Here is a 24,892-nt window from a genome sequence, read left to right on the forward strand (position 1 = left end):
CCAGGGTTTAGGGATGGGAGAATAGGGATAAGCAAGGAAAATGGATGTGATATAAAGTAGCATGAGGGATCACTGAGGAGATGGAACAGCTCTTGATAGTAGTGGTGGTTCCACAAATCTACATGTGAAAACTACATAGAACTTACACACACACGAACATGCACATGCATGCAAATGAGTGCATGGGAAAGTGGTGAAATCTGAATAAGCTCTGGATTGTAGGGATGTCAAGTTCCTGGTTTTAATATTATAATTAGGGGCTGGGCTTGGGTGGCTCACGGCTGAAATCCTAGCACTTTGGGAGGCTGAGGTGGGTGGAACCCTTGCGTTGAGGAGTTTGGGACCAGCCTGGGCAACATGGCAAAACCCCATCTTTACAAAACATACAAAAACTAACCAGGCGTGGCTGTGTGCACCTGTAGTCCCAGCTACTTAGGAGGCTGAGGTGGGAGGATCACCTAAGCCCGGAAGGTAGAAGTTGCAGATCATGCCACTGCTGCACTCCAGCCTGAGTGACAGTGAGACTCTGTCTCAAAAAACAAAAAACAAAAAACAAAAAACTATAGTTATGTAACATGTTACCACTGGAGAAGGTGTTTGAAGCTATATGGTCCTCTGTACAATTTTTGCACTTCTTGAGAATCTACAATTATTTCAAAATATAAAACTTTTTTAAAAACTTCAGTTGATCTTATCTAAAATCTCGGGTTTAAATATCTCTTTAATTAATTGAGATGGACTCTCACTCTGTCACTCAGGCTGGAGTGCGGTGGCAAAATCTTGGCTCACTGCAACCTCCAAATTCCAGGTTCGAGTGATTCTCTTGCCTCACCCTCCTGAGTTCCTGAAACTACAGGTGCTTGCCACCATGCTTGGCTAATTTTTTGTATTTTTAGTAGAGGCAGGTTTCACCATGTTGGCCAGGCTGGTCTCGAACTCCTGACCTTAAGTGATCTGCCCTCCTTGGCCTCCCAAAGTGCTGGGATTACAGGCGTGAGCCACCATGCCCGGCCCTAAATACCTATTTTAAATGGCACCCTCCATCTGATTCTCACCGGATCTGCCTTTTGAATAAAGACCTGAAGTGAAAGATCTAATCATGAGGATATTCCATGGGTATCTGGGATACTTTGTTAATGTGCATGATAATTATTTCAATAGATATTATAAAGGAAATAAAATCTCCCTGGAATTTCATTTCCTTAAGTTTCCTCTCCCTTACCTGGATCACCCATCCATGGTTTTTCACCCTCTTCCTCCTTCCTGATCTCCATTGTCACATACTTTAGGATGTATATAACATGTTTTACAAATATTGGACTGTTCTCAGCAATGGGGTCTGGGATTTTAAGCCAAATTTAATCCCCTATATTGATTGGGTAGATGTCCAATAGACTTCCTACACTACAAATCCTGTCCATTGCTGTCTCCTACTTTTTAAATCCATCTTTTTTTCCTCCATCCCAGCTTGGCCATGCTCTCAATACTTCTTACCTAGATTGCTGACCTGGCCTCCCTGCTGGTCTATCTCCAGCTTTACCTTTCACCCCATGGCTAAAGGGATCTTTCTAAAATCCCAAATTGTTTAGATTATATAACTCGTCTCTTTAGAATGGTATTTGCTGTCCTTCATGGAAGTCCCTACCTACCTCCTCTGTGACCTTGGGCAAAATCTCTTAAGATCTCAGCCTCAGTTTTATGGTCCTAAGTCGTGATATATTATTGTACTTACAACTGTTTCTAGAAAATATTAAGTGCTCTATTAGTCACTGAAGCACCATTCCTTAAACACCTCTTCCATTGTAACACTTACGGTCAATATAAGTTCCGATCACCATGACCACCACCACCTCCTTGAGAGGTAGAAAAGAGGCAGACAAATCAGAATTCTGATTCTACTACTTTGTAGTTACAACATCTAGGCAAGTTAGATAACATCTCAAACATAAGATACGGGTTATAAAATCTAAAGGACGGTAGTTTGTTTTTTCTTTTTTTTTTCTGAGACGGAGTCTCACTCTGTCGCCCAGGCTGGATTGCAGCGGCGCGATCTCGGCTCACTGCAAGCTCCGCCTCCCGGGTTCACGCCATTCTCCTGCCCCAGCCTCCCAAGTAGCTGGGACTACAGGCGTCCGCCACCACGCCGAGCTAATTTTTTGTATTTTTAGTAGAGACGGGGTTTCACCGTGATAGCCAGGATGGTCTCAATCTCCTGACCTCGTGATCCAGCCGCCTTGGCCTCCCAAAGTGCTGGGATTATAAGCGTGAGCCACCGCACCCGGCCTGTTTTTTCCTCTTTTCTATCCAAGACAGTACTTCAAGGAATGATAGTTCAAGATTGAGTGGGTTGTTAAGGTACAGTTGGAACTCAGGGTGCTTCCTCTACTTACCTCTGCATGGTGCGATGTTATGTAGCTAAAAGTCTAGCCGGAGGTCATTTTACAGGGAAGTACTTCCTTTTGCTCACCACTACCACTAACCCCATAATTTCTTTTGGAGTTTCCCTACACCCTACATTAGAACAATAGCTCACTGAATTATTCTGTCTTCTGATTTTCCATACTGTGATTTTCTAGAGAAGAAACTCATGTTTCATGGACCTTTAACCTTACTGAACAGCACAGACAGGGGTTTAAAATATATCAGCTGAATGAATGAATAAAACCACTTGAGGCCCAATGAAAATGGTGTCTAGATCCACCCAAGGCATTCTCCTCAGGTCCACAGAATTGTCTTCAAACTTCTATGATACATTGCTTTGTATTAGTTATGCATATGTCCTACTTTCTCCACTAGACAGTAAACTCAGTACTATCTACATCCTCATCTCCCACCCAGAAAGTGCTGTGTGTTGAATGAAGGAAGTGACTTGACAGAATTAAGTTATATCTCAACCTCCTTGGGTCTATTCATTTCTTTCAAATCCTTCCTTATGATATATAGATGAGGCACGCAATCATTTAAATCTCAAGGAGTGGCCTGGTAGCTCTGTTAAGCCAAAAACTATGCCAAGAAAATCTAGACAACTAAAATATACCATAAACTTAATATTGACATTAAACAAACAACTTTTAAGGTGGACAAATAATTTTATTTTGTGCATGCAAATACATGTCAAGTACTGCAAACTTTTTCCATCAATTTTCTCTCAAACACTGAAAATCATGATGCTCTATTTTGTGAACAGCCAAAGCTAATTATCTCTTCACTTCAGTGCTACAGCAAAAACACACAGAATTCACTCTTTGCTATTCACTATCATCACAACCCTCATTGTTCCATCTCTGCCCTCCCCCCATATACAGACCTTATAAATCCTAGTCTTCCCCCATTTAATCCTATTCCTATAGCACAAAGGGAAACATTACAATTTGGAAATTCAAATTGAAATAAATGGAATAGAATTTATTCCCATATATATTCCCCATTTCATTGTACAGAATTATTTTAAATTATAGTTTTAAATAGAAGCTGAGTATATGCCTTAAAAATGAGCATTAAATCCATCTTAGAGATGGTGCCTGCTTTTTACATGATGGGTGTACACCATCTTTAATTTCATTTACATTTCAATCGAACAATAGATTTGCAAAGAAAATGTCTAATACAGACGTAAAAATATTCACACTAGAGCTTCACAATCGGTTGTACAATTGACAAACAGGCCTCTTTTCCCAAACTTTCCAGCTAAGCAAATTTATAAAATGTAATCAATGCAACAAGAAAAACATTTCTCTTTCACTTCCAGGGAAAAGAATATGCAATAAACAGTATAAATGCAGACAGCAGTTGCTGCAAGCTAACCACGATACTCCCAAGTGGCTGTACAGTGGATATGTGCAGTACAAATAAAAGCCACATGTGTTGTATCACAACTACAGTATAATTGTTTGCCCAGCTAAGAGAATGCATGCACTTCCATGCCTTGGGTTATAAAGTGAGGCCTAATTCTCAACAGGTTGATGGAATATGTGCAAATGACCTTGGCTTTTGGCAGTACTAAGTGCAGCCAGTGTCTGTGTTCCACTGGTTTGGGAATATTTTAACAATTTTATTAAAAAAAAGAAAAAACTGCCAATTTTAGACTAGAAGGGAATAACTGCTCTTGGAGTAAAAATAAGACTCCACTCAAATGTGGGGTGTTTTGATCTGTGGTCTTGACGCCTTGTATTCCCTTGCCAGCAAAGGGATACAAGGAAGACGCTAGTATAAAGACATTACTAGCAAACTTCTTCAATTTATCCAGAAAATGGGATACTCCTTGAGCATGTTCTTTTGTGTTCTGCTTGCAGAAGGGGTCCTTATGTAGAAGGAGTTACAGTAAGTGATCCCATCAAGCCTCTTCATTCACTAAAACAAAAGAAAAGTTCTTCCAGGAAACCAATGCATAGTTGCAATGCAATTTTTCCCTTTAATGCTTAGTTATCAATACTGGTGACAGTCTGCTCCGAAAATGACTCAAAGAAGATAGGGAAGAAATACTCAGATTCAAAGGTGAAATCACATGCTGAATCTGATTGTTATAAATTCCACCCCTGTTAACAAGACAACATAGGCTTTAATGTCTAAAATCCAAAAGCAAACTAGATGGTTTTTAAAATAATTTTTCAAATGTTTAAATGATCCCATTTGAAATTCCTACAAATTGCTGTGCATCCTGTAATTTTCTCAAGGCAGCATATAAAATTTGGATGTGCTTTATATACTTAACCTCAACTTGAAATCTGAAAGTGACTAGATCCATACAAATGGAAAACTTCAGTTCTTGTATAGGAAATTTCTTTTATTATCCTCTTACTAGAATAAATAGCTATGATGGGAAGGAAAAATCAGTGCCACTGGCCTAATGAACTCCCTTTTTTTGAAAATTACAATGCACAACTTTCATGTATGACACTGGTTTATCACATGGCATTGAAAATAAGACATGGCAGCAAAGGCAAGGGAATCTGCTTTGTTCAGGTACCAACTAGAAAAATTATATATGTAACTTCCTCTGAATTCATAAAATGAAATGAAACCACAAAAAAACTGATGCTACAACCACAGTAACTGAATGCGGCACATGGATTTCAGAATGGAACTTAGAAATTAAAAAACAAAAACACAAAAAATGAAAGAAAATAACCACCACTTTCCTGCTTTCCAGACCTCAGACTATTTTTTCTGATTAGACAATAGGTAACATATGCAGTTTGGTTACCCACATTACACATTTCCTCTCTTGTTACTTTGTATCCTTTGATTCCAAATTTGTACATCACATCTTGTTGGTAAAAAGGCCAAATGACGGGAAATGCCTCAATTTTAAAAAGTCATATCCTAGGTCTGATTTGTAACATTTTCCTTGATGATATCAGTAGGTACCATTCTGAAGAAGGATCAGATGAACTGCCCTTTCTTCGAAAGTGGCAGAGAACCAATGGCTTTACTTCACATTAAGCCCACCATGACAGACAGAAGGTGACCACTACATAGAGAATGGATGCAACACAGAATAATCTCAACACAGAAACAATTCCTATGTTGTTAGTGAAAAAGAGAGTAAGTTTTTAAGAACAGGGAGTTACTGTTTTATGGGATCACCTGCTGCAAGACAAGCATTATTTTAATATAAATGTTCTGAGACATACCAATAAGGTTGGCAGGTATATACATATACTGATGCAAATGTAATTTCACTGGACAAGTAGGCAAACATCTAAGCAGTTTATCCCAACCCCCTCCAGCAGAGCACAACCAAGTTTCAAAATTTCAATTTTAAAATTAAAAAGATAAGGTTAAATACACAAGATCAATTTATGTAGTATATATTCACCCTCAGAACGTGCTGAAGATGTTTTGTGTAGTTCTGTTGCACAGAGGGTTCTTTCCCTGAGGGCACATAAGGAGCTCTCAAACTGTTAATAGGTCTCTATTTTGTAACAAAATAGCAATTTTAAAATCTTAAAAAAAAATACATTACCTTCAACATGGAAGATCTCACTATTAAATATCCATGAAATAGACAGACTGGTTTGCATATCCTTTTTGGAATTACAAACAGCAAATAAAGTACATTGGAAGCATTTCAAATGTAATAAGCACATATTTATAGAAAGGTTCTGATATAAATTATATAACAATCATGTTCCTGTAATATTCTAGGCTAATTTATAATGTCAGAAATAAGTTAATGTAACATGGTTTAAAACCCTTGTTCCTTATTCATTTCAGGTTACAGAGTGAAATAAATAAAATGTCTTCATAGGGATGGGGAGCACTGGCCATGGCAAAAAAGGTACAGTACTAACCAAAGGAAACTAAGTCAAGGCTACTGTGCTGTTGTTATGCTACAAACAAACATCTTCATACATTTGAGTATTAAATAAATGTGTAAGATCTTCCATACTGACACCAGAATATCAAAACTACCCCTTTGTTTCTCAGGTATATTTACAACTTATCAGTCACCTTATGAGCATGTTCATTAAGACAGGTATCAAACACCAGTATTTACTCATTCTAATCAAGAAATTTCAGGGAAATGTCAACCCTCCCGCCCCTGGAAATGTGCACAAAACTTTTTATCAAAATCTTATCTGATACAATGCTGTGGTTTTGTAAAACAACTAAATAGCTCAGACGACCAATAACATGATCCTGTTTAAGCATCTTGCTAGCAGGAAAAGCCCTTACATACAGTACACCTGGTGAAAGATCAGCTTGGCTTAAAATATTCCAGTACAATTTTCAGAGTAAACAACTTCACAGAAGTTAATTAAAAAAATAATAATAAAAGTCAAACTAATCTTAAAGAAACAGAAGAAAAACAGATAGATAAACTATAGGTAAAGATCACCAGGAAGGAATGCCCAGCTCTTCTTTTCAAATGTTGACTGAAATTTAGGTTTCAATACAATACCTCCCACAAATCTGAGGCATGACTTGTTGAACACATTGTATACTTTCAGATGCCAAGTCAAAACCATTTCAGTCACATTTTAGCAAGGCAGAAATTATTCATGTTCTTAAGTATGAATAAATGTTAGCCACTGTTCTACTATTACACGGTTCATAGTCTTATCAACCTAACAGTCAAAAAACAAGAAAAACTAAACCCCAACATGAAGTAACAATAAACAATATTTAACCAAGATAATGCAATGAACATCCAAATTAATTAGTTTAAATTAAAAACCCAGCAATACCATCTTGTTAGTCAGTGCAAACGCTACATACAGGGTTTTCTCAAGAAAGCTGAAAGCACCTGATTCTTTTGCCAAGTCATCAGATTCAATAATGTACAGGCTTAAATCTGCATTTTAAAAAACTGCCATTACATTAGTGCATAATTTATCAAAATTGTAAAAACGATTCTGCATAACTTAGGAGAATTTAATATCTAGTACATCAGCTGAAAGACTTAGGCACTTGGTTATATTTTTAATTAATTACTTCAACAAGTAGCCTGTGTATAAATATTAACAAAGCAGAAACTACTCTTGAAAAATGGAAAATTAAAAAAAAATTATATGCTACAGATAAAAGCACTGCACCACACTCCTACATATAATGCAGTAAAGAAAGCTAGTATATAACCCTGTAAAATTCTATGGTAAGAACATCTAACTCCACTCTTCAAAATTAAAAAAAGGAAAAGAAATCCATGCAAAGTTCCATGAAAAAGATAAATAAAGCAGCTGGAATGAGATGGAAACTTCTCTCAGTGAAACATAAAATAGAAATAAATAAGTTAACTAAGTCTACTTTCACTAGATGTATCATTGTAGGATCCTGCTAGTTTAATAACTGAGTTGTTAATTTTCTATAGAAGCCATTTAAAATAGGAAATGGCTCAGTTACTGCACCGGATTGCTACAAACTCATAAAAAGCTGCTTGAAGCTTAAGTTAAATGTTGTCCAAATTCCAATCATTTCTGGAAAGTGAACATGTTACCCTAGTAAAGTAAATTTTCTTTTTTTTTTTTTCATAATGCTAATGCAAGAGGGCTTGAAGTATCAAAGAGTCCACAGGAAATGGATGCCCCCAGTAATATCTTTTTTTTTAAAAAAAATATACATTATATAATATATATTATATATATAAAAAGCTAGTGTAAATGCTTCCATGGTGTGGTCACAAATTTGAAAGATGAACCTCCTTTCAGCTGTTAACCATCTTCCCATTTGCAACAGGTTTTAAAAAGTCGTTTTTATCTTCAGACATAACATGAGTTTTCAGAATGAGGTTGCCAACACTGACAGATGTGGTGATGGGGAGGCAACTTGCATTGCTAATAGACACTGGGAGTGGCTGGCTAAAGCAAGAAGTTACCGGCAGAATTGTTTTTTGCTCCTCCCTGAGAAAAAAGAAATGACATTAAAAACAAATTAGCTTTAAGTGAAAACTGTTAAGGGTTAACTACACATATTTAATGAAAGCTACAACAAACTTTAGGAGTCTCTAGCAAAGACATGTCTTTATCACTAGAAGCATCAGAAGTAACTAGAAAAGTCCTGTTTTCCTATTTTTGAGAGAGCCTCCCTCCGTCGCCCAGGCTGCAGTGCAGTGGCATGATCTCGGCTCAACGCAACCTCTGCCTCCTGGATTCAAGCAATTCTCCTGCCTCAGCCTCCCAAGTAGCTGGGATTACAGGCGTGTGCCACCACGCCCAGCTATTTTGTATTTTTAGTAGAGATGGGGTTTCACCATGTTGGCCAGGATGGTCTAGAACTCCTGACCTCAAATGATCCGCCCGCCTCGGCCTCCCAAAGTGCTGGGATTACAGGCGTGAGCCACCACTCCTGGCTTGAAAAGTCCTGTTTTCCAAAAGTTATGATAAAAATTAAAATACTAGTTAGTTTAAGGCCAAACTACCAAGTTGAAGATTAAGCCCATATTTTTGGCAGTAATTATTCAAAATGGCAGTATTATAGCCAAGAAAATATACTATATTATATACTATCTATCTATAGATAGATAGATAGATAGATAGATAGATAGATAGATAGATAGATAGATAAATTTTGAGATGGAATCGCAGTCTGTCGCCCAGGCTGGAGTGCAGTGCCACGATCTTGGCTCACTGTCGCCGCCTCCCCGGTTCAAGCGATTCTCCTGCCTCAGCCTCCCAAGCAGCTGAGAATACAGGTGCCCACCACTATGCCCAGCTAATTTTTTTGTATTTTTGTAGAGACAGGGTTTCACTATGTTGGCCAGGCTGCTCTTGAACTCCTGACCTTGTGATCCACCCGCCTCAGCCTTCCAAAGTGCTGGGATTACAGCCATGAGCCACTGCGCCTAGCCTAGCCAAGAAAATCTTAACATGATTTTCAAAAAGAGAAACCATTAATCTAGGTTGTCATTCTCCATTTTGTAGTCTAGAAATTTGGCAACCAGATTAAAGAAGCATAACCTGATGCTGGAACACAGATTAACTTTATCTCAACAAAAAGCAAGTTTCAGGCTACCAAAATGGACTGCTTTGTTAGTTCAATTTTACTTTTTCTTCCCTAAAAATCCAGATTGACCAAATCATTGCCCGTATAAGGTCTTCCCCTCACAGCATAAAGCCAAAAATGAATTTCACATTTTTTTCTCTTTATTATGTCCTATGCCCACTGTTTATGAATTTTCTGTCTAACACTCACAGAATCACATGGTCTTCACCTAAACTCTGTTTCTTCTGCTTTGGTGGCTCCTTTTGGTGCTGCTGTACTGGATGCCCATTTTCCACTGCCGTTCCATTTAGCAACTGATCATTTTGAGAATTGATACCAAGCTGTATGTCCAGGATCTCCTAAGAAAATAAAATGTTAATCCTTCAGTATGAAAGTATTTTATAAATTTTCAATCAAACAAAGCCTCTCAATTATCTAATTGTGGCACTTACTTCAATTGGTTCACTTTGTCCATCAGGTTCATCAGTATCAAGTGCTGAAAGCTCTAACTCGATATCCCTATCAGGTTTAGTATCTGTTGCATCTTCTGTATAATCACTCTGTAACTAAGAAAAATACTGATTTTATACCTGTGGAACCTGGGGTTTCCCTTTTAAATTAAAATAAAAAATCCCAATGATCAGCCAGGCACGGGGGCTCACACCTGTAATCCTAGCACTTTGGGAAGGTGAGGCGAGCAGATCACTTGAGGTCAGGAGTTCAAGACCAGCTTAGCCAACATGGTGAAACCCTGTCTCTACTAAAAACACAAAAATTAGCTGGGCATGGTGGTGGGTGCCTGTAATCCCAGCTACTCGGGAAGCTGAGGCAGGAGAATCGCTTGAACCTGAGAGCCAGAGGCTGCAGTGAGCCAAGATCGTGCCATTGCACTCCAGGCGATAGAGCAAGATTCCATCTCAAAAAAAAAAAAAAATCCCGATGATCTAGTTAAAGAATTATTTAAGAAATCTGGGACTACAATTTTATTTCTGTTATAAGTTTTAAAAGCAATCGATCATCCATCAGAGATAGGCACACCAAAATGCACTCAGTAATGGTATAACCAAGATGCAGCAGCAGAAAACAAATACATTAAGCATGAAGCCGAAAGGTTCAGTTTCTTTACCTCTCCATTTCTTAGTTCAATTTCCTTGCTTAAAAGGTTTAAGGTAAGGTGACGGCCTTCATCCAGGGAATTCCACTTCTGTTGCATGGCCAAAGCATTGGCCTCTCTCTGAAGAAGTAATGAGTTGCTCTTGGCCTATATGAGGAGGGAAAAAAAGAAAAGTTAGCTTCCAACTATAGCTTTCAACTGTCATTCTATTTCTCAAAAATTCATAGCTGAGTTACAGAGCCTACCTGCTGAAGTTCAAGGCTCAAAAGGTCCCCAGTACTGGAATGCTTTCTATGACCAGATAAATCAGTAACAATGAATCTGTCCCTTTAAAGAGAAATATGTTTATTGTAATAAAAGTGAAGTGAATGAAGCAACAAAAGCAGTAATAACCATATGTTTTATGTGACACATCAACCCTGAAAACTTCACTCATCGTTCCAAATTTAAATGCAAATATTTTTCAGAAATTTGTTACATAGCTCAGACAACAAGCAAAGCACATTTCATGAACTGGGGGTAGGATGTGTACTCTTAAGGTACATACAAGTCTGAGAATGGAGAATCATATAGAATTAAGAAAAACGTTACCTTTCAACATAGTGTGCTGATGATGTGGCCTCGTTGCCATATGAACTCCACCTTGAATCAACAGCATTGACATAAGGGACATAATCTACAGACATGTAGAATGAAACAATGGTCAAAAAAGTGAAAAATCAGTGTACTGAGGTGAATGTATACTTCTCAAAATAGATCTGTATTTTATCCCACTAGCCATATGATGCTGGTTAAACCACCTAATTCTGAGTTTCCTATGGTTGTTAAATGGACGGAAATGTTTTCCATCTCACAAGTTGGGGATTAAAAAGCACAGTGCTTAGGACAGGCACAGTGGCTCACACATGTAATCCCAGCACTTTGCGAGGCTGAGGCGGGTGGATCACATGAGGCCAGGAGTTCCAGACCAGCCTGGCCAACATGGCGAAACTAAAATACAAAATACTCTCTACTAAAAATACAAAAATTAGCCAGGCATGGTGGTGCATGTCTATAATCCCAGCTACTTGGGAGGCTGAGGCAGGAGAATCGCTTGAACCCAGGACGGAGGTTGCAGTGAGCCAAGATCACACCACTGCATTCCAGTCTGGGCAACAGTGAGACTCTGTCTCAATTTAAAAAAAAAAAAAAGGCATAGTGCTTAGAACATATCAGGCTAGGTATCATCTAAATGGATTACCTGATACACTGATGGGCTTAGTCGCACTTCCTTGGGAAGCAGTGGCCTGGACAGGATCTGTGGTATGGTAACCTGTACGGGAAGATCTGGAAATCGCACCCCATTTTGAGATGATGGGTCCATCACTAAAGGGAATTATTGGATCTTCTTCTTTTGTCCTTCTCTGGGTTTCAAATAAATGTACTCTTCTCTTAACATCACCACTGTCCAGGTCCTATGTAAACCAAAGAAAATCAATAAAAGGACTGTTGGAAATTACTTCAGCTAGTAAATATATGCTATCAAAAGACATGTAATTAGGTTTTTTGGTTAATTTAAAACTAGCTCTAGACTCAACGATAATCCAACAAACTACCATTAAACCACCAATGTTCAAATAACTTAAATATTAAATATAATTTATTTCAGACTTACCTAAATATAACCCTGCTGCTACTGAGTTATAAGGCAACAATATGAACGAATGAATAGAAAACATTCATTCTACAACATGAGTGAACATGCATCATCTCTCACCTCCAACCCCTGCAACCCCAGCAAAATCATACCATTAACACAGCATTTGAATTAGCAATTACATCTTTGGGCTCTGAATCAATGGCATTTATACAGGAGCCTATGGTGCCACAAGACCAGGGAGAATAATGGGAAAGATGATCTTCTTCAAATTTTGTACCACTCACACTCTCTGAGAACTGGTTAAAAAAAAAAATAAATAAAGCCAATTAGTAAGAAGCTTAAATTTACAAGCTTGTAACTAATATAAAGTAACTATTATAGAATTCAGAGGACTTCATAGCAAACAATTATACTTTTTCAATAACTAATATAAAAAACTGTAATAAGCAACAAATGGTATTTTTACAATAGAAAATGGCATGCTTTCCCTTTTCACTTTGTCCTTTAAGTGCTCATATGGAACATTTGACTAATACTATCAAAACCAATTAACAAATATTTATAGTATGCTACTAACATGGTATGGGGTGCACCAAGAAAAAAAAAAGTAAGAGAAAACAAATACATAGATACACACAGAGATCACAGTCCATATCCTAAAGGAGTTTATAATTTTCTTTTTTCTTTTGAGACAGGGTCTCACTCCCACCGCCCAGGCTAACATGCAGTGGGGTGATCACAGCTCACTGCAGCCTCGACTTCCCAGGCTCAGGTGATTTTCCCAGCTCTGCTTCCCAAGTAGCTGGGACTATAGGCACACGCCACTATGCCCAGACAATTTTTTGTATTTTTAGTAGAGATGAAGTTTTGCCATATTGCCTAGGCTAGTATCAAACTCCTGGGCTCAAGCAATCCACCCACTTCGATCTTCCAAAGTGCTGGGATTATAGGCATGAGCCACTACACCAAGCTGAGTTTATAATTTTCTTGAGAAAAAGAACATATGCAAATAAGGGAATATAACTGATAAATTATGCAGTATCAAATAAAGAACAAAAGGAATTCAAAGAAGGCTCTGGAGATAAAGGGGAAATGAATAAATTTTAAAGGGACTGTGAATAAGGAATACTTATAGGACTAGAATACTAAAGTTATAAGAATCATTAAATCTAGTTTACTAATTATTCAGATAAAAAAACTCAAGGGCAAAAAAGTTAAAAAACTTTTCTCAAGTCGAACTCAGCAGATCTGAGTCTCAGGGAAATACTCATTTCCTGAAGCATAATTGTATATCAAAAAAGAAAATACAAGTGGCATCTAGCAAGCAAGTGGCATCTAGCAAGCAAGGGGCAGCTCTGTCACTCTGTTGTCAAGATATTTACCTGCTTTGAAGAAGTCTAAGTTTGACAAGACCTATTTGGATCTAGTTTAAAAATTCAATGCTTTATTGAAATATTTATGGGTTAAAAAATATAATGCCTAGGATTACTTCAAAACAATCCAGGGGGAAGAGGGGTATAAATAAGACAGTACTGACTGAGTTGATAACCGTGGAACCTGGGTGTTGGGTACATGGAGTTTATCATATTATTCTCTCTATACTTGTATATGTCTGAAATTTTTTATAACGAAAAGATTTTAAAAATTTTAATATCAGAACTTCTGGGGATGGGGAATAAACCAGAAGAAACTTAAAAAAGAAATTAATGGTTTTCTCCAAATATAACAGTACTGAAAACACCAGATTAAATTAAAATCATCCTGGTACACAAACTTGTTTTGTAATGCCAAGAACAATAATTAGCAGTGATGTAAAGAGCATAAATAATACTGTAGGTATTTCTGCACTTCTTGTTAAGTAGGGAAGAAATACCTCAGACAGCCCAGGATTCATATCCCAGCTATTTACAGCTGAAAGATCTTGGGCAAATTACTTAACTTCTGTAAGATTCCTACCCTGTAAAATATGGAAAATACCTGCCCCCTAAGGTTTTTGTGAGAATTAAATAAAATAGCTTTATGCAAATGCTTAGTACAGTGCTGGCAGGAGTAGGTGCTCAATAAATGATAGATATAAATCACACTATTAATAAAACAACCATAAAATAATTATACTAAAGGAAAGATTTTGAATTCTTGGTAAAGGACTATGCCTTAACGGTCTTCAGAGTCTCATAACACCTAGCCGTAGTGCATATACATTCAGTGTTTATTGAACTAAACTCAATTGCACACCAAACCACTGCAAAATATCCAACATAGCTATTCCTGGTTTGAATGAGTAATTTGAAGTCAGCTGTTTGACCTATCCCTGCAACATTAAGTAATTAAAACCTTTCTTACATCCGCACGAAAGTCTACACTGAACAGAGGAGAAGGTGGTGTTGGTGACTGTGTTGCCACAGGAAGAGTTGAAGAGACAAGAGGTGCTTTCTGAGTGTGGTACTGTGCCCACTGATCTGGCTTTCTTCTTATCTGCTCCTCGCAACTGGTCTTCAAATGACCACAGGGTTCCTAATGGGGGATAAAAGAAACAATCTTAATCATCTAGGGAGTGGTGAATAAATTTAACTGTGTGAAAATGATGTAAACAGTTTATGATATTGTTGGGATAAAAAAATACAGCAGGGAAAGTCACCCTAGTCTATTCTCCATACACTTAAAATAAAAAGGTTAATATTTATTCAACTGATGTTAAAAGCAGAATCTGAGCACTCACTTTTCTTGCTTAGGGAAGTCATTTGTATGTATGTGGTGATACTGAAAAAAGGTCCTAACCTTGTATTTTTAAGATTTCTACTTTCCCAACAATTTCCTATCCAAATATAACATTTATTGAGCATTAACATGCATGAGGCCCAGTTCTAAGAGGTTTGATTTTCTGATTTAATTCTCACAACAGCCTTATGAGGTAGGTACTACTATTATTTCCATCAAAGGAATGAAAGAACTGAGGCATAGGGAGGTCAAGTAACTTCCTTAAGTCACACAATTAGTAAGTAGAGGAGCCAGGATATATACCTGGGTGGTTTGACTCCAGACACTGGGCTGTTAATGACTACATTATAGTAGCATCTTCACTTACCCTTGGTAAAGGCACAGTTGTCCTTGGCTCACTTGGTGGCTGACAAGCCACTGAATAATATCCATCTAATGAGTTATATCTTTCCCGCAAAGATGTCTGATAGACAGATGAGTGCATCACATCCATTGGAGGTAAAGAATTGCTTCTAATAATGTCATCTCGTTGGTACATAGGTGGGCGCCAGATGCGCCTGCTGTCATACACAGGAGCATACATTCCAGAAGGTACTGGAGGAACTGGTCCATACGGCTGCGGAGGAGGAGGCTGGTAAGGAGAAGAATTCATTCGATCTCGAGGGGAAAATGTACTGTAATGATCGGCATATGGCATGGAAGCAGGTGGGAGGGAGGACTCTGGAACGTTATTGGACCTCACAAAGCGAGGAACACAGGGAGCCACACCAGCTGGTACCGTTGGAGGTGGTGGATAGTATCCTTGAAAATTGGAAAGAGGAATATTTAATGTAATCTTAGTACAATCCAACATTTTATAATGGCTTAAATCTAAGGCAGCCCTTAATGTAGGAAAATATAATAAGCTTTGAACCTTACCTTACCCTGCTTTATAAAGCTTTATACCCTGGCTTTTTTTTTTTTTTTTTTTTTTTTTTGGTAGAGACAGGGTCTTGCTATGATGCCAGGCTGGTCGCAAACTCCTGGGCTCAAGTGATTCTCCTGGGCCTCCCAAAGTGCTGGGATTACAAGTGTGAGCTACCACACCTGACCACAAACTACATATTTTCAAGATACCACTATATGAAAATCATTAACATTCAACACTTTGCTAAAGTGCTCCTTAAAACACACGACAGAGCTATTAACAGACGGCTGGTAAATATCCTTCTAGGGCATCTATTGCCACTGGTTTTGGATTAGTCAGTTATATCACTAATTTTTATTAACTTTTTTGGGAGCAGACGTTAAAGACCTCTTTCAAAATCTATGTAAGTTGTTCACTCTCTTTCCAAAATTGTACATAAGCATACATAAATAAAACATTTTTTTACATCATTTCAGGGGACTTACAGAAAACCCCTAAAGTTCATTCCTGACCCTATTATATTTGATTTGTAGGAATGACAACCTTAAAGCTGTATTTAGAAGCACAGATCCTTGGGGAAGGAAAAAAACTTATGAGTCACATAGTCAAAAGGATTAATTTTTTAAATATAGACATTCTAGAACTATTCATTCATTTATCTAAGGGAAACAATGTTTCTTTATTTCTTAGAATTGTCTAAAATTACTCACCTGTCTGTGGGTACTGTGGGACTTCAAAGGGTATCTGAGTCCTTGGATCTTGAAAATACTGAATGTTTTCAGAATGCGGAGGATATACTGGTACTCTAGTTAGAAATGGGCTGGATTTTTGAGGCACAGAATTCAGCTCTGTTCCAACATTAGAGGGCCCAGCTGAGGTAGCTGCTACATTACTTACAGGAGTCTTGGGTGGAGAACCAATTTTACTGGAGAGAAAATTTAACAAAGGGCAAAGGATAAATCACTGTCTATGACTGTCCTCCTTAGTAGAAATTTTTAATAAAATTATATTCTGAAACCACTAGTAGAAAACACTTCAGACATTGCCATATTGACAAATAAGGCAATGTATTTCACTGCCACCTTACACAGCTAATTCACGTGATCATCGTAACAGATGTCATATTTCTGTGTGGGCCACAGGGAATAAAAATGATTCCCAGATATTAATGTGATTCATTAGTCACCATTTACCCATTTTTTTTTTTTTTTTTGTGAGACAGGGTGTCACTCTTGTCACCCGGGCTGGAGTGCACTGACATAATCACAATAACAGCTCACTGCAGCCTTGACCTCCTGGGCTTAAGCAATCCTCTCACCTCAGCCTCCCAAGCAGATGGGACTACGAGTGCATGCCACCACACTCGGCTAATTTTTAATTTTTTTGTAGAGATGGGGTCTAGATTTGTTGCTCAGGAGGGTCTCAAATTCTTAGGCTCAGGCAATTCTCCCACCTTGGCCTCACAAAGTGCTGGCATTACAGGCATCAGCCACCGTGCCCAGCCATTACTCATTCTTTAAACAAACATTTTTCCCTACTGAAGGTTAAAAAAAAAAAAAGAAAATTCTGTTCGACAAGTTCTCAACCGAAAAAATATAGTCCATTAGTAGAACTATTTGGGACAAAGAAAACAGACATGGTAAGAAAGAGTTGTTTTCTATGAGGAGTTAGATTAGCTGAAATATGAACTCCTTGAGGAAAGGCCACTTTTGTTTATTTTGATAATTCCTATATCCCCAGCACCTAAAACAGCTCCTGGAACAGAGTAGGCACTTGGTAAATATTTGTCAGACAAATAAAACAGTTCCTGGCATGCAGTAGGTACTCAGTAAATACCTGCTGGGTGAATGAAATGGTAACTCATTAAATTGAGGCAAAACACACCAACCTTTTATTATTATTATTTTTAACACAAAAGAATTTTCTTGGTTGAGTCACTAAGTAATCAGCTGGGAAGGATCTTATGGCTTTCTTAACTCCTTTTAAGAAGTCAAATTTCGGCCGGGCACGGTGGCTCACACCTGTAATCCCAGCACTTTGGGAGGCCGAGGCGGGCAGATTAACTGAGGTTGGGAGTTCGTAACCAGCCTGACCAACATGGAGATACCCCGTCTCTACTAAAAATACAAAATTAGCCGGGTGTGGTGGTGCATGCCTGTAATCCCAGCTACTCGGGAGGCTGAGGCAGGAGAATCGCTTGAACTCAGGAGGCGGAGGTTGTGGTGAGCCGAGATCGTGCCATTGCACTCCAGCCCAGGCAACAAGAGTGAAACTCCATCTCAAAAAAAAAAAAAAAAAAGAAAAAAGAAAAAAAACCATATATATATGGCCAAAGCTTAGTCAGCTGGATTTGTAGCTATATTTATTTTGCTGATTGTATTTGCTTTAGTCAAATTTTGACAGAGCTTTAGATACGTGATGAGTGAAGAAAATGATCTTGTTAATTATGCAGGAACTCAGTACACTGCATCTCAACCAGATTAGAGGGTTTTTTTCTCATATTAGAACAATCATTTTAAAGGTAGGATATAAAGAAAAAGGTATATGGGCTGCCTTTAAGTTTATCACAGATTAGTCTAGCAGATGTTTACTTCTATGTGTAACTGTATATTAAAATGTAAAAAATAACTAAGGAACTGTGGGTAATAAAAGTAGGTACAAACGTAAGGGTTTAGAGTATAAAGATATTTTAGGACTGTGCTTATTCTTTACATAAAATAAAATAGAGACAACAAGGAAAATGATTAGGATTTCCTTAAAACAATAACTAATATTTATCAAGTGGTTATTTGAGTCTATTCCAGGCACTGTGCTTTACATAAATTATCTGGTCCCTCCATGTCAAAATGTTATATACCTAAAATTTGGATTAGTACTTTGAAATGGGAAACTCATAGACTTATCAACAAAAAGGCAACAAGATCCATGATAAGGTCAACATTTATCGCTTCATGAAATCATGCAACCTATCTCAAAAATTGGAACTTATAGAAAAAACTAATCTTCAGTCACATCCTAGTGAGCATGAGATCACTATCCTAGATGACTTTCAGGATTCTAGGCTCTCCTCCATGGCAGCTTCTCTCACACCTTATTCATTTTGCCTGTGCTGCCTTCTCCATCCACAAAGCCCTTCCTTCCTTGCTATCCATACTTTTGGAAATAGCTCAGGTATCATCACTTCACCTCTAAGAAGCCATCCACAATACCTCTCATAGAATTATTCTTTTTCCTGTGTTCCAATAACAACTGGAACAACTGTGTTCCAATAAAAATTTAGATTTATTTTTTAAAAGTCTTTACCAGCTGGGCACAGTGGCTCACACCTGTAATCCCAGCCTTTTGGGAGGCCAAGGCGGGCAGATCACTTGCGGTCAGGAGTTCTAGACCAGTCTGGCCAACATGGCGAAACCCCGTCTCTACTAAAAATACAAAAATTAGCTGGGCATGGTGGCGGATGCCTGTAATCCCAGCTACTTAGGAGGCTGAGGCAGGAGAATCGCCTGAACCTGGCAGGTGGAGGTTGCAGTGAGCCGAAATCGCACCATTGCACTCCACCTGGGTGACAGAGAGACTCCATCTCAAAAAAAAAAAAAAAAAAAAGTTTTCACCCTAGTCTATTTTGTTAAAAAATTGAGATATAGTTCATTATTTTAGGACGTACAATTCAGTAATTTTTAGTATATTCACAAGGTTGTCCAATTATCACCACTATCTAATTCTGAAACATTTTCATCATCCCCAAGAGAAACCTGTACCCATTAGCATTCATTCCCCATTCCTGTCCCAGCCCTAAACCCCTAGAAACCATTAATCTACTTCCTGTCTCTATGAATTTGCCTATTGTGGACATTTAACATAAATGTGACCTTTTGTATCTGGCTTCTTTCATTTAGCACAATGTTTAAAGGTTCATCCACATTGTAGCACATAATAGTACTTCATTCCTTTTTTATGGCTGAATTTTCCATTGTATGGATATAAAACAGTTTAACAACATTTTCTTGCCAAAACTCTTCAAAAGCTTATTTCCTAAACATGTATACATAAGGTCTCCATAATCTGGCACCAACCTATCTAACCTTATTTTATACCAGTCCCCAATATAAGCCTTCAGATCTAAAAGACTGGTCTCCTCAATATTCCATATAATTACAGATAGATTTAATCCATGTTATGTTGGTTTTTTTTCTGTAATTTCCCGTATTTCTCCCAGCAATATAAAATTTTCCTGTCCTTTAATCCAACTTCAGTACTGTTTCATATGTGTAAATGCTGTCTCCACAACTATATCATCAATCCCTTAAAAGCAAGTATCTTGTATTCATGTGCCAAAAACAGCTACAAGATTGAGTGCATAAATAACATTTGTTAACTAGACCATGTTCTCGAATATATCCTTTCTAAAATCTTGCCCAGGAAAGATTGTAAAAGTCCTTTTTTTTTTTGAGATGGAGTCTCACTCTTGTTGCCCAGGCTGGCGTACAATGGTGCGATCTTGGCTCACTGCAACCTCCACCTCCCGGGTTCAAGCGATTCTCCTGCCTCAGCCTTCCCAGGTAGCTGGGATTACAGGCATGCGCCACCATGCCTGGCTAATTTTGTATTTTTAGTGGAGACGGGGTTTCTCCATGTTGGTCAGGCTGGTCTTGAACACCCAACCTCAGGTGATCTGCCCACCTCGGCCTCCCAAAGTGTTGGGATTACAGGCCTGAGCCACCGTGCCCAGCCTGTAAAAGTCCTTTAATAAACAACTTCCCCCATCATGTGCTGACTGCAGAAGTAGCAAATGTTACTGCTTATCTATCCATCATTGATTGCTATGTGCCTAGCACAATGCTTTTTTCCTAGCAGGCATATAACAGATACTGATAGACTATTTATAGGCAACAAAATCTGAACATCAACATATTGATGAATATTAAAATATTCATCAATCTAAATCTTACTCAAGATTTTAGAGTTGGAAATCACTTTTCAGATAATCTGAAAATTTAAAAACCTTTTTCTAAAGGCACAAAAACCCTCTGACAAATGAAATCTTATGCTGACACTCAATAACAATTAACGGTGATAATAATAATAAAGCAAATATTTACTGAGTGCTTACTATCTGGCAGGCATTGTTCAAGGCATACTGGAGTATTAATTCACTTAATCCTCGCAATCAACATATGAAGTTGACACCATTATAATTCTAGTTTTATGAAGGAGTAAACTAAGGCAGACAGATTAAGTAATTGGCCTAAGATCAAACAGCTGGGAAACCATGAGCCAAAATTTGAAAGCCCAGAGAAGTGTGGCTCCAAAGAGTCCCCTCCTTTTTTTTTTTTTTTTTTTTGAGACAGAGTCTCACTCTGTCGCCCAGGCTGGATTGCAGTAGCACGATCTGGGTTCACTACAAGCTCCGCCTCCTGGGTTCATGCCATTCTCCTACCTCAGCCTCCTAAGTAGCTGGACTACATACGCCCGCCACCATGCCCAGCTAATTTTTTTTTTGTATTTTTAGTAGAGATGGGGTTTCACCATGTCAGCCAGGATGGTCTCGATCTCCAGACCTCATGATCTGCATGCCTCAGCCTCCCAAAGTGCTGGGATTACAGGCGTGAACCACTGCGCCCGGCCAAGTGCTACACCTCATTACAGAGTATAAAGTGAAAGCGCTCTGACTGAAACAGAGCTAGAGGCTCAGCATTTTACCTGCTTAGGTTTCTATTTAGTTCTTTTCTGGCACCTCTATGGAATCAACACTACAGTTCAAGAAAATAAGGTGTGAAAAAAAAACAATTCTGGTCCAGTCTCTTTGGGAGAGTTGAGGAAAACAAAACTCAGAGTTAAAGTCACCTTCCCACTTTCCAAGTTCACAGGGCTATTCAGTTGCAGAACCAAACTAGAACTCAAATTTTTTAGTATTCAGTGTTTCTTCTACATCACAAAATATTCTGCATAAAAATTCTGATTAACCGGTATTCATCAGCAGAAATAAAAACACTCAGGCATTTCTAAAAAGGAAAAAGAATTTCCAGTAATCATTTTTACCTAATACCTACTTTTCAGTTACAGAATCTGCAGAGGGCCCAGCAGCATTCTGACCATTAGTGCCAACCTTTCCCACTTTCTTCACGGTCTCCAGAGCTCTTAAGGTACTGTCAGTACTACGTGAGATTAGCTGGGAAACACTGTTTTCTGCATTTGAAATTCCGTTTGTACTTGGAACAATTTTCCCTGTTGTTTCAGTACTTCCTATGACAGAAATGACATTTCCGGCTGTGGTTGTGACAGTGTTGTTTACACCAACTTTATTTAGAAGAGGAAACGTTCTTACAGTGGCATTGATCTTTTTGTTCCTTAATCGATACCTGTTTCAAAAACAATCAACAGATTGGTGAATATTTCACTAAATCTTACTCAAGACAAAAAATGGCAATGGGCAATGGGAATAGATTGAAAAAGGAGGAAACAGTTTTGACAAAAAGTTTCTTCAGCTAAATAATCAAATACAGTCTATATCAAATTCTACTGCAACAGATGCCACATGAAAATATATATGCCATTCACATATGTATATAATATACATGTAATTAATATAGCAAGCTGAGTTTATATGTATTTTTTTTCCCCTCATGCCACTTTGTCCAAGAATGTATTCAAAAAAACCTTTTGAGGGAGTGGAAAGAGATCATTTGAAAATTTTGTATAACTAGAATATAAGGGATGTTATGTAAAAATGACAGGAACTGGCAACAAATTTGGTTGAGAACACAGAGTAAAGAGAAAAGGTATGCAAGAGCTGAAGCCATTTTCTGTTGTTACCAAACTGTAAAAGGATTACATAATTTAAAAAACTCATTCTTAAACAAACATTACACAAAAATAGAAATTCTGTATTATAGTTCTCAGAATAGTTTATACCTAAAGTTAAAAACATTTGTATGAAAGATTTTTCTGATACTAAGTTTTCAGTTTTATTTATGGTGATCATTGGATATAATACTCTAACACACAAAAGGACTGGCAATTTGATTTTGGATTCCATTTAAGAATATGTGTTTCCACTTATATACCAAAATTTCATTGTAATGTAATCCTTAATATTCCCTCCTATATGTGTGTGTGTTTGTGTGTGTATATGTGTTTTTTTTTTTTTGTGGGGGGGTTAAGTTCCACTCTTGTCGCCCAGGTTACAGTGCAATGGCGCGATCTCAGCTCACTGCAACCTCCGCCTCCTGGGTTCAAGTGATTCTTCTGCCTCAGCCTCCCAAGTAGCTGGGATTACAGACACGTGCCTGCCACCACGCCTGGTTAACTTTTGTATTTTTAGTAGAGATGGGGTTTTGCCATGTTGGCCAAGCTGGTCTCAAAATCCTTACCTCAGGTGATCTGCCCACTTCGGCCTCCCAAAGTGCTGGGATTACGGGTGTGAGCCACCACGCCCGGCCCCTACAATATTTTTAAAGCGGTGAAAAATTAAGTTCATGAACAGAAAGAAGACTATACATATTTGGTGTCATAATTATATATGCCTAAAGTAATCTGTTATTAATGTTATATATAAACATATGTAATTAAATATAAAGTGTTAGTAGTAAGCGAGGCCTTCACAATAGTTTCCCTTTTAGTCCTCTGCTATCTATAAACAACTTCATTATTCAATCCTTCTCTTCTCCTTCTCTTTAACATGTACACATTGGCAGAGGAAGGTGATGCTCAATAAAAGACAAGTGCTCCTAGATTAGACTGGCTAAAAGTGAAGTAACAGAATATTAAAAAAAGAGGTGATGGCCAGTTTACACGATTTTTTTTTTTTTTTTTTTTTTTGAGGCGGAGTTTTGCTCTTGTCACCCAGGCTGGAGTGCAATAGTGTGATCTCAGCTCACTGCAACCTCTGCTTCCCGGGTTCAAGCAATTCTCCTGCCCTCAGCCTCTGGAGTATAGGTGCACATTATAGGCACGCGCCTGCCACCACACCTGGCTAATTTTTGTATTTTTAGTAGAGATGGGGTTTCATCATGTTGGCCAAGCTGTTCTCAAACTCCTGACCTCAAGTGATCCGCCTGCCTTGGCCTCCCAAAGTGCTAGGATTATAGGCATAAGCCACTGTGCCTGGCCAACATCATCTTATAGATAAGAGGAAAACCAATAATTACTTCTTTCAAGAAGGGCATGAGCAGACCTGTATTTCAGGAAGGCAATCTGGTTGTCTGGAGGGGCCCAAAGATCCCTATGCCTTCCTCCACATTCTCTCTGAAACCTACTCTCATTATTCTTTTCCTCAGAGTTCCTATACAGAATATCGTGTCTCCTTGCTTTCCATCCTCAAAAAATAAAACTTGGCCGGGCATGGTGGCTCACACCTGTAATCCCAGCACCTTGGGAGGCTGAGGCGAGTGGATTACCTGAGGTCAGGAGTTCAAGACCAGCCTGGCCAACATGGTGAAACCCCGTCTCTACTAAAAATACAAAAATTAGCCGGAAGTGGTGGCACATGCCTGTAATCCCAGCTACTCCGGAGGCTGAAGCAGGAGAATTGCTTGAGCCTGGGAGACAGAGGTTGCAGTGAGCCAAGATTGTGCCACTGTACTCCAGCCTGGCCGACAGAGCAAGACTCTGTCTCCAAAAAAAAAAAAAAAACAAAAAAACAAACTGAGATAATCCACAAGGTTGCTCTAGAAAGCAAAAAATAAAGTTTTGACTATGAACCTCTCAAAAAAGAGTCAGGAGAAATAAAATCTTAACCAAGTGAGGTAAAGCAAGTGACAAGTAGGGATATACACTGGATTCTTAGTATTGGGGCAGCTAAAGGCTGCCTTTTCAGGGACAGGATCTCACTGTGTTGCCTAGACTGCCTTAAATCCTAAATGCAAGTGATCCTCCCAGCTCTGCCTCCAGAGTAGCTGGGACTACAGGTATGCACCACCATGCCTAACTCTCCCTATTCTTTTTAAATCCCTTCTTACCCATCTTAGAATCCACTATCTACCATTAATCCCTCCCTTGTAAATAATTTTTAACTCCCTTGATCCACTCCCTCTTTATCTCATTTGGTAAAAGCTCAATCCAATTCTTTACTTATTTTGTGCCTGCTCCCAAG

At 38.3% G+C, this 24,892-nt stretch overlaps 1 protein-coding gene across 3 annotated transcripts in view; it reads right to left on the reverse strand.

The window, feature by feature from the left end:
- Positions 1-3,069: 3,069 nt before the first annotated feature.
- Positions 3,070-24,892, reverse strand: part of RC3H2 (ring finger and CCCH-type domains 2) — a 56,446-nt gene continuing 34,623 nt past the window's right edge. For 2 of the 3 annotated variants that reach the window (XM_031014654.3, XM_055351854.2), the window contains exons 10-21: positions 21,852-22,160; positions 16,512-16,726; positions 15,262-15,695; positions 14,520-14,690; positions 12,326-12,472; positions 11,778-11,991; positions 11,129-11,213; positions 10,783-10,864; positions 10,550-10,684; positions 9,876-9,989; positions 9,634-9,782; positions 3,070-8,342 (exon numbers count right to left, since the gene is read on the reverse strand). In XM_031014654.3, coding sequence (XP_030870514.2) covers positions 8,147-8,342; positions 9,634-9,782; positions 9,876-9,989; positions 10,550-10,684; positions 10,783-10,864; positions 11,129-11,213; positions 11,778-11,991; positions 12,326-12,472; positions 14,520-14,690; positions 15,262-15,695; positions 16,512-16,726; positions 21,852-22,160 — 2,251 coding nt within the window. In that variant the 3' untranslated portion in view covers positions 3,070-8,146. The remainder of the gene's footprint in view (positions 8,343-9,633; positions 9,783-9,875; positions 9,990-10,549; positions 10,685-10,782; positions 10,865-11,128; positions 11,214-11,777; positions 11,992-12,325; positions 12,473-14,519; positions 14,691-15,261; positions 15,696-16,511; positions 16,727-21,851; positions 22,161-24,892) is intronic. The other variant, XM_031014655.3, reaches the window with a different exon arrangement.

Source organism: Gorilla gorilla, chromosome 13, assembly GCF_029281585.2.
Source record: "Gorilla gorilla gorilla isolate KB3781 chromosome 13, NHGRI_mGorGor1-v2.1_pri, whole genome shotgun sequence".
Lineage (NCBI taxonomy): Eukaryota > Metazoa > Chordata > Mammalia > Primates > Hominidae > Gorilla > Gorilla gorilla.